The sequence below is a fragment of the Eschscholzia californica genome, unplaced genomic scaffold (assembly GCF_041429995.1).
Source record: "Eschscholzia californica isolate CP2 unplaced genomic scaffold, dmEscCali1.0.p SCAF_5, whole genome shotgun sequence".
Lineage (NCBI taxonomy): Eukaryota > Viridiplantae > Streptophyta > Magnoliopsida > Ranunculales > Papaveraceae > Eschscholzia > Eschscholzia californica.
This window is the reverse complement of record NW_028238472.1, coordinates 693770-709905: the sequence shown is the minus strand read 5'-3', so window position 1 is coordinate 709905 and position 16136 is coordinate 693770. Positions and strand designations below refer to the sequence as shown.

The 16136-nt window shown below is 35.5% G+C and overlaps 1 protein-coding gene across 1 annotated transcript; it reads left to right on the top strand.

Moving 5' to 3' along the window:
• The first annotated feature begins 7640 nt into the window (after nt 1–7640).
• Nucleotides 7641–8594, top strand: LOC147535948 (pentatricopeptide repeat-containing protein At1g11630, mitochondrial-like). Its single transcript, XM_086640057.1, has one exon. The coding sequence runs from the start codon at nt 7641–7643 to the stop codon at nt 8592–8594; it is 954 nt and encodes a 317-aa protein (XP_086496183.1).
• The last annotated feature ends 7542 nt before the right edge of the window (nt 8595–16136 follow it).

Sequence of the window (16136 nt, the reverse complement as noted above, 5' to 3'; positions counted from 1 at the left end):
TGTTATTACATATTTACTCGGAAATTTTGATCGTTGGTGTCTAAGAATAACATAAATTTTTTAGAATTTTCCTTATTGATCTATTCCTAGTGACACTCAATGTGATTACAAACTATTAAATGACATGTAAACTGAATTTTTATATGCTTATGTTGGAGAGGGAAAAAATGGATGACCTTTATTCTATCGCTTACAAAATGTTGGATTAGACTTAACTAACATACATGACAATTTAGTGTTTTATTTTAATTTTTTATTTAAATTGTTCCCGTACACGTATCCAAACCTTGAGTCCTTAACCTTTTGCAATTACATTATTTCCAAAAGAAATTTGTTAAAAAATATAAGTTTCTTCCAGCATCTTATAGTTCTCGCATTACTACGCACAAATTGCTTAGTTCTATATATCTGAGTTCCACTCATTTTGAATTTAACTCATGACGAAGCCGATATTATATAATATAAACACTTCATAAGGTATTGTGTGATATAACTAAATGTCATGAGAGAAAAATTGCTAAACTACCTCCCATGTTGTTTTTATGAAATTTTTCAATGAAAATTGCTAAAATTTGTCAAATGAATTCATATGTGAACTTTATTTGATTAACTTTATTATGTAATCCATTATTAACTAATACAGTAAGTACATAGGCCGATAGGCGCCATAATTTTTTGTAGTTGTGTTTCTTAAACCTAAGTAGTCATTGATCGTCATTGGATTTCCTGAACATGGATTTGATCAATTTTAATCATACATTTTCGGATGTCAGAGAGTTGGATCTTTACATCGTCTTCATCTTCATATCAGTTAGTGTCGTTGCAGGGCTAACCTAACCTTATATCCAACTATTTCAATAGTATCTAAGGAGATTTGAGTGACCCAATCTTATAATTTGACACGATACATGTATAAAAGGTCTCCTACTCATCTCGTCGATCTGACGTGATCCCATTATAAAGGCCGCGACTTTGGGGAATAAAGAAAATTCTCCGGGGAATAAATTCTCGAGAGAATCCAGATTTTTTTAAAAGTTTTCCGGGGAATAAATTTTTATAGGGAATACATAATACATTTTTTTGAAAGTTCTCCTCCATCTCATCACCTCTCTCTGCCACCTAACCTTCTCGCCACCTCATCATCTTCTCCGGCGAAGGTCGCCGGCCGGTCAATTTTCCGACCGGCGACCTTCAAATATAAAAAGAAAAAGTTCATCTTTTTCCTCTCTCCTCTTTCTCTCTCTAAATTTTTTTTTTTTCAAAATCTCTCTCTAGATGGTCTGTGAACAGACCTTGTTGAAGGTTTGTTCACAGACCATTAAAGGTCTGCAATCAGACCTTTGAAGGTCTGTTCGCAGACCTTTAATGGTCTGCGAACAGACCTTCAATGGTCTACGAACAGACCTTGTTGAAGGTCTGTTCACAGACCATCTAGATCTGGTGAACCAGATCTAAAGAGAAGAGAGATTTTGAAAAAAAAAATTATTTTTTTAGAGAGAGAAAGAGGAGAGTGGAAAAAGATAATTTTTTTTTTAATGTTTGAAGGTCGCCGGCCGGAAAATTGGTCGGCCGGCGACCTTCGCCGGAGAAGATGATGAGGTGGCGAGAAGGTTAGGTGGCAGAGAGAGGTGATGAGATGGAGGAGCCTTTTTTATAGCATCTTCTAAAATTAGAAACCCCTTAGCAATAAAAAGAAACATAAAAAGTCAATCTTATTTGACTAGTTTTCAGAAAAGTCTTTACTCCCCGGAGAATTTTCTTTATTCCCCAAAGCCGCGACCATTATAAATGGACCGTGCTGGAAAAAACTAGGCTACAAACCTACAACCAGGAAGCATCTCAACCTTGGTGAAGTGTGCAAGCTAAGCTATCCAAGGAAAGAGAAAATGACAACTCTCTCTCACTCTCTGAAATGTTTGGAGTCGGCTTATATACTTTTCCGAACACCCTAAAGTTGTTAAAAGTATCATTTACTTAGGCTTGTAAGTTTTTATTTGAGATCGACTACGATCTACGTTAGTCGTTACAAGACATTGATACATCGAGATGTGATAAGCACGATAACTGCCAAAAAATTAAGGCCTAAAGTTCGACGAGTAAAATGACTTAAAGCCTACATAAACTGCGACCTCTGCATTGCAGAGTATATGCACTGACCTGGGCTACCAGTGATTGGCTCTTACGCTTGTAAGTTATCTCTTATAACATTCACAATGCAAAACTAAATTTTACATATTTCAGATATAATGCAGGGGTAGTTAAATAGAAATATCTTAAGATGATATTTTATTTTTAGAGTAAGAGGGAATAATTTGTTTATGATTGGGACAGACAATTCTATAATCTCAATAGCTCGATGTAAGTTTGGGAAGTGTAATCTTGGTCATTTAAGATAAGTTTGGGAAATATAAACCCTTGAAGATAAGTTTGAGAGATATAATCTTCGACGAACAACTCATACCTCAATTTGTAAGACATTTACTACAAAATCCTGGAGGATTTAAATCGGCCAGCGCTTTGGGGAAAGCAAAATAGTTTTCGGGGTGTGAAGACTTGGTAAAAAATTAGTCAATTTTGTTTGACAATTTTATTTTGTAAATTCTTATATGGAAATACAAACCTCCACCTCACTTCCCTCCACCTCACCTCATTCTCTCTCCACCTCACCTCTCTCTCTCTCTCCACCTCACTTCTCTCTCTGCCACCTCATGAATTCGCCTCCTCATCGTCTTCACCGGCGAAGGTCGTCGGCCGACCAATTTCCGACCGACGACCTTCAACCATAATTTTTTTCTTCTCCTCTCTCTGAATCGGATCTAGAGAGAGTGGAGATCCCATTAAAGATCCGAGCAGACCTTCAATGGGTCTGTTCGGACCTCCAATGGAGGTTTGCGAACAAACCTTCAAAGGGTCTGTTCGCAAACCTCCATTAAAGGTCCGAGCAGACCTTCAATGGGTCTGTTCCAGACCTCCATTGGAGGTCCAAACAGACCCATTGAAGGTGTGCTCGGACCTTTAATGAGGTCTCCACTCTCTCTAGATCTGATCTAGAGAGAGAGGAGAAGAAAAAAAAAATATTTTTTTTATGGTTGAAGGTCGCCGGCCGGAAATTGGCCGGCCGGCGACTTTCGCCGGTGAAGACGATGAGGTGGCGAATACATGAGGTGTAGAAGTTAGAAAATATTCCCCACAAAATATGTTTCTCCGGAAAATTTTCAAAATTTTGCATATTCCCTTTAAAATTTCACACCCCGAAAACTATTTAGCCTTCTCCAAAGCGCTGTTAAATTTGACGTTTATCGCGTTTATTGCATCGTATTTGTACCAGCTATGGCATCGGATATGATATGTGGAGATTCTTTGTGGGGAATGTCTGCTTCTATACTCTCACTAGCTAAAATTCGTCCACCTCTGTGTATGAAGTTCCTTCCAAGAGACTTAAATGAAAAAGTTGATCTTTTGTTGAAGACTGCTCGATTCTTCAACTTGTTGGCTTTCACCGTTAGATTGTTTCCAATGTTTAGTCCCTATACATACTTCATGTATATAAATATGTATTGCTCCAACTTTGTAATAACTAATAGTATTAGTACCATCAATGTGCATACAAATTCAAAATTACATTATTTCTTTGTCATGTTACTTCTTATCCATTATTTTCATGTTTCGTGATCCATGGATACATAATATATAATCTCTCGTCGTGCTAAGGCCACCCATGGTTGATTTTTTTCCTTGTGTAATTTATTTCTTTGTCATCTTATCTTAATCATTTTTAAGATAAGTTTGGAAGATATAATCTCAACCTTTGAAGATAAATTTGAGAGATATAATCTTCGACAAACAACTCATAGTTCGGTTTGTAAGACATGTACTCCAAAATCCTAGAGGTTCTAGCTTCGATTCTCGAGAAAGATGAAATCAGTGGTTTATCATACTTGAATTATTGACGTATAAATAAAATAGTTTATTTGGTCATTAGACCCGTTCCGATAAAGATTTAAATAGTTATCGCATTTATCACATAGCATCGATGTATCAACGTCATTGTAAACGACTATCATAGCCAAAAGATATAATCTGAATCATCATGTATAATACTTAAAATAACTTTAGGATTAAATATGTCACATATGTAACATAATAAACTAAACTTTGGAAATTTGTAATGGAGATTTAAAAAATTTAAAAGATTTTTATTTTGTCATCTACAAATGAATATCTCAATCCACACTTGGCTCCTAAGATTCATAGAGCCTTTTTTGAGTTTTACATTGGTGATGCTCTTAAGGGTTAATTTTTTTTTTTTGGTGTAGTTTGGAACCAACCAATTGTTTTGACTCTAAATAAATTACTGATAGGCAACAATAAAAAAAAAAAAAGTTATAGTAGAAATAGATGAAGTGGGTGAGAGAAGTATCAAGTGAAGGAGAGAAATATGAAGTAAGAGCAAAAACATTCAAGTGATAAATAACAAAAGTTTTAAAGTAACAAAATTTAATGACATATCAACTGTTTTAAAGTAATAACTTATGAATAAAGCAATTGCGTACTTCGAAGTTTTGTAATTGATGATTTTGAATCATCTAAATTTACTTATATACAGAAAAATGTGGTGGGTTGTAGACTAAGAGGCAAAAAACAACAGTTGCAGATAAGAAGTCTCACTTTATGTTTTGAATTTTTGATTGCCTCAAATAACCTGCTTGAATGTAAATAAGATTAAACTGTCTTTAGATTGTAATTTGGTTAACTGTATATGATGCTAGAAATTTGTCTTTAACATATATGTTGTTGGCCTTTAAGGTTTCCATTTCATCTCGAATTAGGCCGTTGAGCGACTTTGATCTCCCAAATCCTGGTGGTGTTTTGTTAGGAAATGGGGACACAAGACTTGGGATGAAAGGAAATTTATCATGGTGCTATTGACTTGCTTACCAAAACTTGTTTGAGCCGGGGAGCTAATGAATATATAACAACACGTAATTGGGCTTAAAGACTAAGAGTAAGTTTCACGTGGCCAGGACTTGTTTGTAATATTTTTCATCTCCAACATTATTATTGATTGGATTGAGTCTTTGTGTTTTAGTTATTCCACGTTGTTGTGTACTGTATTTTAATCTGCATCTTTCATCAATTTAGAGTTCCTTAAACTTGATAGGGAGATATTTACTTCTCAATCAGGGAAATCCTTCACTCATCGTTTTGTTAAGGTAAAATGGCATTTTCCGTCTGCATCATTATTGTTGATTAGTCGAGTCCTTATATGTTAGTTTTTCAACGTTGTTGTGTACTACATTTTAATCTTCATCTTTCAATTTAAAGTTTCATTGAATTTGATAGAGATGTTTTTGCTTCTCGGGAATCAAGCTGAACAAGGTCTACCAAATTGCAATTTAGGGGAATCCCCACATTATTCCAGGGAATCAAGCTGAACAAGGTCTACCAAATTGCAATTTAGGGGAATCCCCACATTATTCCTCATCATAAACTAGAACAAGGTCTATTTCTCCTTCGAAATTGAGGCATGATGTTATTATGAATTTTAGTACGAAACTTACAAACAAGCTGCTTTTCCTTGTTACTAAAGTGCTAACTAGAAGTTTGAACAGGTTTCTGAGGATGATCTTAAACTCGATTTTTTCTTGCTAAAGTTGTCAAATTTGCAAGTGGAACCAGGTTGTTGATGTAGATTGTTGTGGAAGCGTAAAAGTAATGGAACCCACCATTGTTATTAAACTAAACTAACGAAATAAAGCTGATGAAATAACAAAAAAGCGATAAAACGATAAACTTGATTAATAATAAACGATAAACTTGATTAATAATAAACTTAATTCATAATATTCTCTGATCTGAATAACAAGGACAAACTTGACTTCCTTTTATAGAAACTTAGAAACTTCTAGATAGACTCAAACTAGGATTCCTAAATATCAAAGATACTCAAACATAGAAACTTCTAAACCTAGACTTAGTAGGAAATACTAAAACATGGAAACTCCTAAACTCTAACCCTAATGGACTCGGCCATGAGGCCCTCTAACTAGTTCGACCGTGAGGCCAATCTTGATGGTCTCCATCAATTGTCGTTTCTTTAAATTGTTTCTGAGCATATTTGAACAAGACTTGAATCATCTGGAGTTGTATTTTTTGATTGTCAAGAAAAAAATTTTCTCTTCACGAAATAGATATTGATAGGTAACTACTACCACTGCTTTCATGAAATTTAGATTATTTGAAGAATACTTACTATTTGTTGTCTTATTTTTGTTTTTGGTTTCTGACGGTTTCTTGTTTGGTAGATCACATACAGACACTCAAAGCTTGTCCAAGTTTTCTGAAGTTCAAGAAGAACGGGTTTGGGAAGCTAGAGGTTAGTTGAACCAATTTGGGAAGCCAGATGTTAGTTTTTCATGAAACCAATTTTCTTGGAATGTATGTTCACGGGAAACTACCTAGAAGGATTTCAAGTTCGTTTATACGTAATCTATTCATATGAGGTCAGCATAAATATATATATATATGTTCTTACATAATCGTAATATTGATATCAGAAGTCGACTCATATTTATCAATTCAACCTTCAAAACTAAAATGGGCTATGCTTAAAAAGTCATTTGTCATCAGATTTTTATTACTGAGATCAGTTATTAACCTTTTTATAGTTTTTAGAATGTTAAAGAAAGTATATACAACTCTACATTTCTCTTTTTCCTATTACATACTTGGGAAGAAGAAATTGAATTTTGTGTAGCAAGAAGCTATTATAGCAACTTTTGAGCTTAGCATATCATGTTTATTTCAACAACAAAAAAAATGTTTGTTACCATGAATTGTGATTTTACTGTTTAACTTTACTGTGACCTATATCAACCCATTGCCAACACAAACCACGCCCCTCACCCTTCCTCAATCAATGTTTTGGACATCAAACATCTAAGGATTGTCAGCCTTGGCTTTCTAAACGGGGTATTTATGTTTATTTTTCTTGTAATTCTGCCTTGTTGCCATTCATCTATCTACTGTAGTTACTCAACGTGTTGTTATCGGAGGCGCATGCCATTAAATTCATCATTTTTCCATGCTCTCATTCTTAATGACCGAGTTGCTAACGCATTTATAGGTGTATCTCTCAGGTGCATAATGTTTAGTCAACAATTTCATTCACGCGTTTGCGGGTACAAAACGTTGCTCTCGGTTAATATTTTTGGCATGGGAGGATTCTCAAAATCCGATAGGTTGATTCCCCTAGGGTCCGGGCTAAACCTGCCTTTAGGTTTCGGGGACCAGTAGACTCTAACGGACTCGGACGTCCATGACGGGTTTCGGCCTTCGGGTTAGGAGATTTTTTTTTCCAGCCCTATATATATATCCTCCTTTAAACCCTACTAGTTCTCTTAGAACCCTAAAAAATGGCTTCCCTTTCCCGCATCCGTCTCAATTCTCTCGTCAAGTCTCGTTATTTCTCATCAATTCTCCATCGTGATTGTTCAATACAACTTAGTAATAAAAAACCCCCATCTTTGTATCCACAAATCTACTATGAAAATGATCCAGAAAAAATTCTAGATTGCCTCCAAACCGCATTTCTTCATCCCAATAAAGGTCACCTGGGACGAACCTCTTTTTTACTGGCAATGTCAAAACTCAGAAATTACAAATCTTTTCATGGAATTCCTTGTTTTCTTGAAGAATTAAAATCTCGTCCTTATCTTCAAAATGAAGGATTTTTCTCTCATGTTATTAGTTTCTATGGTCAATCTGGATTTATCAATCTTTCTATCAAGACTTTTCAGCAAATGGAAGAAATGGGTATTTCTCTATCAACTAAAACCCTAAATTATCTTCTTTTCGAGTGTGTTCGTGCAAAAAGATATGATGAGGTAAAGAGGGTTTTTCTTGAATTCCCCAAAATTTATAATCTTAACCCTAATCTTGTTACTTATAATACTGTTATTGTGGGTCTTTGTAAATCTGGTTCTTCTAGTTCTGTTTATTCAATTTTAGCTGAAATGGAGAAAAATAAGTTTAAACCAGATATTGCTACTTTTGAAACTATACTTGGTGCATTTTTTATGGAAAATAAGTTAATTGATGTTGAGAAAGTGTTAGAAATTATGGAAAAACAACAAGATCATCTTGATAACATTGTTAGTATTTATGAACTTAGGATTAAGAGTTTATGTAAACTATATCGATCTTCGGAGGCGAATTCTTTGTTTGAGGAGATGTTATCACGGGGAGTGAAACCTACTCCAATAACTTATTGTCATCTTATTAAGGGGTTTTGTTACGAAGGTGCTTTAGAGGAAGCAGAGAGGATTTTTGGTATTATGCCGAAGAAGGGTTATCATTTTCCGACTTTGAAGATGTTTGTTGATACTCTTGCTAGCTCTTGTGATTTTGATACAGCACGAGAAGTTATTCGGGAAATAAAGAAATTTACGGAGGAGGATTACGATTTGGAGGAGTGGGAGGAGATCGACGAAGTTCTTGCTAAAGGAGATCCTGATCTGTCAGAGTGGGAGGATGTCGAGGAAGCCATTGGTAAAGAAGTTTCGATCGAGGAAACCCTTCCTCAAGAAGCTTAAAATGGTTTCAGAGTAGGGAGGGAGTGAAACCTACTTACTTAAGAATCCTTATTGTCATCTTATTAGTAGTGGGTTTTATGAGGGAGGGTAATTTACAGGAAGCCAAGAGGATTTTCTATATTATGCAGAAGGGGAGAGAGTGTTCTTCATTTTCCGACTCTGAAGATGCTTGTTGATGGTCTTGTTAGCGTTTCAAAGGTTGATGAAGCACGATAAGTATTTGATAAATAATGAGGTGTACGAAGAATGCCTATTCATGGAAGGTGATTGTGGAAGGCCTTCCTCAATTAGAAGCTTAAAGTGGTATTCTTAGTTTCATGGTAGAGATAAGTACATGAACACTTATGGTATTGAAGATGTTCATTAATTTATAGTATGCTTAGGTTCATTGTAGAGATAAGTACATGAAATTTTTTTTTTTGTTTTTATTAGATATGTACATGAAAACTTATGGTATTAAAGATGTTCATTAACTTGTCTAGATGTTTTTCGGTTTTTCTTGAATATGGTTAAAACCTACATAGTAAACATTTATACGGGTGTTTTTCATCTCAACCGGGTAGGTGTGCTGGAAAGTGTGACAACGAGCGAGCCGCTTGCTTGGCTACTTGGCCTTATGTTCATTGACAACCCAATTTTGATATTATCTTTTGATTTAGATGTTATAGACTGGAGCTTCAAACTTGCCGAAATTTCTTACCTTTTCTTAAGAAAGATTACATGAAAGAAAGTAGACGTCATCTTTCTATCTAAGAATAAATAGAAATCTACACTCTCTGGTCTAGAGAGGAGAATGCCTCCAAGAAAGAGAAAGAAAGTTAAAAGGAGACGTACTCTGGAAAAATTGTACACTCTTGTAATTATCGTTTGGCAACACTAAAATAACTTATTTTTCACTTATTTAACTTTCTTTTAAAGTTAAGATTTATAGCTTTGGAATTTAAAGTAACATACCTCCGCTGCCATCACCATACCTCAATCATTACCACCTATATATCTTATCCACTACATCTACAACCACCACCATACTTTCTCCACTGTACCTTTGTCTCTACCATTCACATTATCCACTACCACCACCATATCTTTGTAGGGTTGTGGTGTCACCTAGTATTCTAAGCGGAATCTCAAAAATCTTATGTCTAACACCAGTATGGTCCCAAGATGCATAAGTTAATGATTAACTAAGAGTTTAGAATTAACTTAATCACTAGTTTTTTCCCACGAATTTCTTTAATCTAATGCGAAGATCAAGAGCTCCACGTGCAACTCCTCTACTCAAGACACTTGAATGGTCAACATGATCTCCCCACGTTGTAGTTAGCTAGAATTCCACTTGTGGTTTGATACAAAGAACACCCTCTTCTTTATTAACTAGTTAGATAGCTTGGGAATTAGCTCACTTTCTCTTCTCTATTTGATGTGGTAGAGTTGGAAAGCTTCTTAAGAAATTCCACATCTTATTCAAGTTCCACATATCTTCTTTTCTTACACCTTAATCTCCATCCACAACAAACCCGTGTTACAAAATTCTCGATTGCGTTCAAGATCGGCTTTCATATCCGCCAGATAGCAATTGTGCGTAAATTGAAGAGTGGGGCCCTATTTGAGAAATAAGTGCATGGTGAGATAATGTGCAGGAAATAAGAGGTGATTACGAGTTGATATTCATGCCGAAGATTTTGGCTTGTTCATGCTAGAGCATTCTGGGGATGATTGCTAGATTAACCAGATCAAGGAGGGCCTCTTTTCAGGCTAAGTATTTCCTGTTCCTTCAAGCGATGTTGGAATCTAGCGAGACGAGCTTGTAGGCTTATTAGACTTGCTGCTTTTCGTGAAAGAACAAAGCTCAGTTGATTGACATTGTTGTCTTTGTGGCTTCCGGGTTGATCCACTTCCGCCAATAACTTCATCTCCTGATTTATTCGAAAAAAGAAACGGAGAATGGTAAATATTCGCAACCCAAACTTTTGAAGAATTAATAACTTAGAGACAGAGACAGAGACCAGGGCCGGCCCAAGTAGTTGAGAGGCCTAAAGCGAATAAAAATTTGGGGCCCTGTTTACACTAGCTATAAAAAAAAAAGTTATTTCCTTAACAAATAAATTAATATGAAAAACACAACTAGAAATCATACACTTGAACTGCATACTATAAAGAAGATCTAATTTACATTTAGAGATGAGTTAAATATGTTCCAAAAATATTTTTCTTGTCTTTAGAGATGTAAAATTACTAATTATGCGTTTATAGTCTAATTCTTCTCTCAAATTTTGTTCAATTGATAACATAACTAGTTCGTTAAAAACAATTTTTATAAGAAGCAAAGAAAATACTAAAAGGAGAGATAACAATCAAAATCAATGTAATAAGTTCAAAAAAAAAGAAAATAGAAAAATCAATCATAAAGGTAAGTGTGAGAGACCATTACCTAGTTGTAGAGTTGAGATAGAAAATTGTTAGAGATTTTGGCACAAATGAACAGAAAACTTAAAAACAATAATGAGGAAAGAGAAGCAGAAATTTAGAAATAGAGGAGAGAAAAGAATTTAGGGTTTTAAAAAACGTGGGGCCCACATAAATTACCTTTCAAAAAAGTACAGTAGGAAGAATGCGCACGATTTTTGAGGGATTTAATGAGGTTTTAGTGGGTGTTTATTTACACTTGCTTTTGTTTTTACTGGGTTTGCGTTTTAGTTTATTTGCAAGAGGTGCCTTTAATTAATTGGATTTAAGGGGCCCTTCCACAAAGTGAGGCCCAAAGCAGCCGCTTTGGCTGCTTTGGGCCTGGGCCGCCCCTGACAGAGACAGATATGGTACTCACTTCACAAACGATCTCCATTGTATCTTCGATTTCTTTTCTATGAGCTGTAACTAATGCGTCTTCTTCCTGCAGTGCCAATGGCATACGAGTATATGTAAAACTTCAAACAAGTATGAACTAATGACTGGTTGGAATATAATTCTATATTTTATGATATGTCATATAATATTGTTCCTATATTGAGATATTAATACGTATCAAATATTAGAAACTAGTAAGATGTTAGGAACTACTAAATATATTAGAAGCTAGTAAGTATATTACAAATTAGAAACTAGTAGTATCGTAATTCTATAGATGGAGTCTTAATTATATTTACTTTGTAAACCATCAAAGAATAAAATAATTTCTTTGATTAATTTGAACTTGGTACCAGAGCCAACAGTCTTAAATTTGTTTTGTGAGTTTCAATTGATTGAAAGAGAAAGAGCATTTATCTTCATCTTGTTTTTCCGGGTTAGCTAAGGAGAAGGAAAATGATTTCATCAAGTTTATTAATTTACTTTATAAAAGTGAGAAACTGAAATAACTAATACTTCCGCAATAATGGCCCGCAATAAGGCAAATCGGATTTTGCTAAAGTTGTTGGTTAATTCGACAAAAATACTTACAAGTGTACTCACTGCAACAAAATTGGTCATAACAAAAGTCATTGTTATGAACTATTAGGCTATCCAGAATGGTGGGACTATAATAAAAAAAAAAACTCTAAGAAGAGCCTTATAGATCCAACTATTGAGCAAGCTTCATCGACGGTAGTCACTACAGGTAATGTAGGTAAGACTTTAAATGTGCACACACATGTTTCGAATAGTACTTGGATAAATGATTCTGGTGCTATAGATCATATGACTTTTGATTCTAGACAAGTCTCAACCATTAACCAATGCTCATATAAATGGGTTTCTACTGCTAATGACACCTCAACCCTTGTTATAGGGGAAGGTCCTATAACTCTAACTAATACCTTGAACTTAGAATCCATTTTGGTTGTCCAAATCTTTAAATCATAATTTATTATCAGTATCTCAAATAACCACCACTCTATTTTGTGTTGTCATCTTTTGGCCTAAATTTTGTGTATTTAAGGACTTCCGGACGAGGCAAATGATCGGTTATTGTGTCAGGTGAGGAAAGTTGTCTTACTTGGGTTTAGTATCTGAAAGCTCTAATAAATTGCGTCGGGCATTAGCAGTGAACAGTCTTGAAATAAAAAATAAAGTTGAAATATGGTTATGGCATCGACGTCTGGGGCATGCCTCCTTCGGCTACCTTAAGACATTATTTCCATCGTTATTTATTAAATGCAATATTTCAAGTTTTCAATGTAACGTTTGCGCCCTTGTAAAAAGGCATCGTGCTTCGTTTCCGTTAAATGAAAAATGAAAATCCAACATCTTTTATGATCTTACATTCTGATGTTTGGGGTCCATCTAAGGTTCCTACTTTGGGTGGGTCACGATGGTTTGTTACCTTTATTGATGATTGTACTAGGATGACTTGGTGTGTTTGATGAAATCTAAAAGTAAGGTAAAGTTATTGTTTCAGTAGGTTCGTAAACATTTTATTACTCAGTACAACGCAAATGCCCAGATACATCGTAGTGACAACGGAGGAGCAGGGGCGTGGGTGAGGGGGTGCAACCGTTGCGGCAGCACCGGGCCCCCCTCCACCTAGGGGCCCCATTTTTGGTTATGCTAACCAAACTTGTGCATAACATGCCAATTCATTCACCAACATTGTGCGTAGCTTAGTTGGTCTGTCAGCAAACCTGCGCGCGAGAGGTCCCAACTTCGAAACCTCTCCCACCTTTTGTTCTTTATTATTTAAGTTCCCTATTTTATAGGCAGCCATACGTTCTACCTTCTGTAGGCGCCCCCATTTAGTAAATAAAAGCCCCAGTTTTATGATTTCATAACACTCCTCATAGACATTCTAAAGGCTACCAATCTCTATTTTCTAGGTTCTACCCCTAGTCTCCTTAGGCATTCCACGTCATTTTACAGTTTAATAAAGTTCCTTCCAACTTCTACAGGTGCCCCATGCCCAAAATACAAAGTTCACTTTAATGAATTCATGATCCGTGTTGATATTCTAAAGACAGCTGCAGCCTCTAATTTTTTATTATTACCTCAATTTTTCTCTCTCTAATATGTAATAGGTTTCTATGTCTTTATCTCCCTAGAATACATACTTTCTATGTTTTCGTAGTAATTTTTTTATGCAATACAATATTGTTTTCTGTTTGTTGCATCTAATTTTGTGTCATTCTTAATTTATGTTAGTATTTATTTTAATTTATAAAATTCACAACTTTCAAATAGTGAGATAATTTATTTTCGTAGAGTTACATAATCACATTGAATATAGTTTATATAGTTTGAAAGTTATGTAACAATTGAGATAGTAGTATTTTTTCATATAAACATATGTATTTTATGAAAAAAATTCTTCGGACAAATTATTTAAATATTAATCTATTATATCACATGAATTTTTTTCGTTCTCCAATCATAAGAAGGGCCCCGAAAAAAATTTCGCACCGGGCCCCGAAAATCTCGGTCACGCCACTGACCACTATTAAGCACCCCGCTACCTCTTTATTACCAACCCAACATAATTTCACCATCACCCCTATATAAAGTTCAAATTTCTCAATTCTTGACATATGAAAAATTAATAATTTTGTATTTTTAAATTTAGTTTTTACTATTTGTATATTTCTCTTATTAATATAATGAGATACGTATAATTTTCTAATAATTACAATATGAGGATTGCATTTTTACCAAATGTCACATAAGTATTTAAAGTGCGCACGAAACGACTCAGATAGATTTTTCTAAAACATCTTTATTTTATAGGCTAAGAGAAACAAGAGTGCTATAATTAGGGGTGGGAATCGGACGGGTATGGGCACCCGCGGGTAATTCTGAGTCGGGCTCGGGCGGGTCGGGTAAGTTTCTCCTCTGCCCACTCGGGTTCTCGGGCGGATTCGGGCGGGCTTTTCTGAAATCTCCTATGATCAAAGCCCGCCCATGCCCACTAAAGCATCGGGCAAGTCGGGCTTCGGGCAAATCGGGCATCGAGTTTCTCTATCTGATATTTTTTTACCAGATCAGGAAACTCTAGAAATTTGATATTGCTCAAATAAGCTTCTCTAAACAAATTGATACCAAATCTTTACAAAACTTATAAATCAAGAATGAAAGAAATACTCAGATTCCGTAACATAAGAAATCAACAACTGATATAGATCTATATATGCAAAACATGAGACTTGGTTGTCTTCCACTTTTTTTCTTGTCTTTGTATGTTTCATTAGTTCTTCTTTGTTCTTCCTTCGAATCAAAATAATCTTAAAATTTGACCACTACATAGAGATGGAAGATGATCCCAATAACTTATTTAATAGAGAAGAAGGTTGGCACAAGAAGGTCTAGTAAATAAGAGAGAAACGGCTAGAGAGACAACGTAGATTCTTTTTCTTTCTCTATGCTACCGAATTTCTCAGATTCAATGTGGTAAACTATTAGGGTTGCTTCAATGTGTAGTTTATATATCTTGGGAGAAACCTTAAATCTACTTTGGGCTTTATAGTGAAGTATAATCGACACTCAAAGTGATTGGCATCTATAGGCACCCGTCGGGTGAGCATATCGGGCTCGGGTATGGGCGGGGTGGCGGGCAGAGCTTTTCACCCGAGCCCGCCCACAAAAAATCATCGGGCTGGGCGGGTAGTACCCATCTTCGGGCGCGGGCGTCCATGAACATTGTCGGGCGCGGGTAAACGTGACGGGTATCGGGCTTTCGGGTAGAATTCCCACCCCTAGCTATAATAGCAAGATCCTTAAAACGATGAGTCATTTTTACTAAAAAAACAAAAATATCTCTAAATTTAACTTTGATCTGGACCGTTCATGTTACCGTGTGCCTCATCGTGTCAAGAATCTTGTCAAAAATTCTTTGTACACTAAATTTTCCCAATCGAAAAGCTCATAATATAAACAATATGTACCCAAACGAGGCCTCATTATGTCTAATGAACATGACTTGATTAAAATTCAATAGCATGAAATGCGATGATGTTCATTATCCAGACCAAACCCCTCGATTTTGATCTTCAACATCCTTACCAATCCGGATAACCATATGAACGGTCCCCAAGCCGCCCAAATCTTTTCGGTTCGGATTGATTTGTTGGTCATTACAAGAATGTTTCTCCTCCGAATCCGATCCATAAGTAGGCCATGAACGCCGTTTAATTCTGTATGTATTTCACAAGAATTTTCAGGTTCATCAGACTCCGCAGCAGGCCAAATTACAATTGATAGGAGTCCATAAATTGAATTTCGTCGGGAAGAGCAAACTTATAAGGATTGTATTCTTTTTTAGTCTAAAGAAAGAAATGATGATTAAATCTATTTTATTTTGATGACAAGAAAGAGCTACTTAACACAAAAGAAACCTAATCGTAACTGGCGTATGTATTTTACAAATGCAATGTGGATAGTTTTATTTTTATCAGTATATCTCAAACCCTTGACCTCTGAGGTGGAAGACTATACCTCTTACCACTCCAACCAAAGGTTGTTGACGCAATGTGGATAGTTCATGGTGCCTTTGGTCCAACATGATTCATTTCTATGTGAAATCAATGTTAATTGGATATCTGATGTCAGTTCGAGGTGTTGAACACAAAAACGTGGAGCATGAAG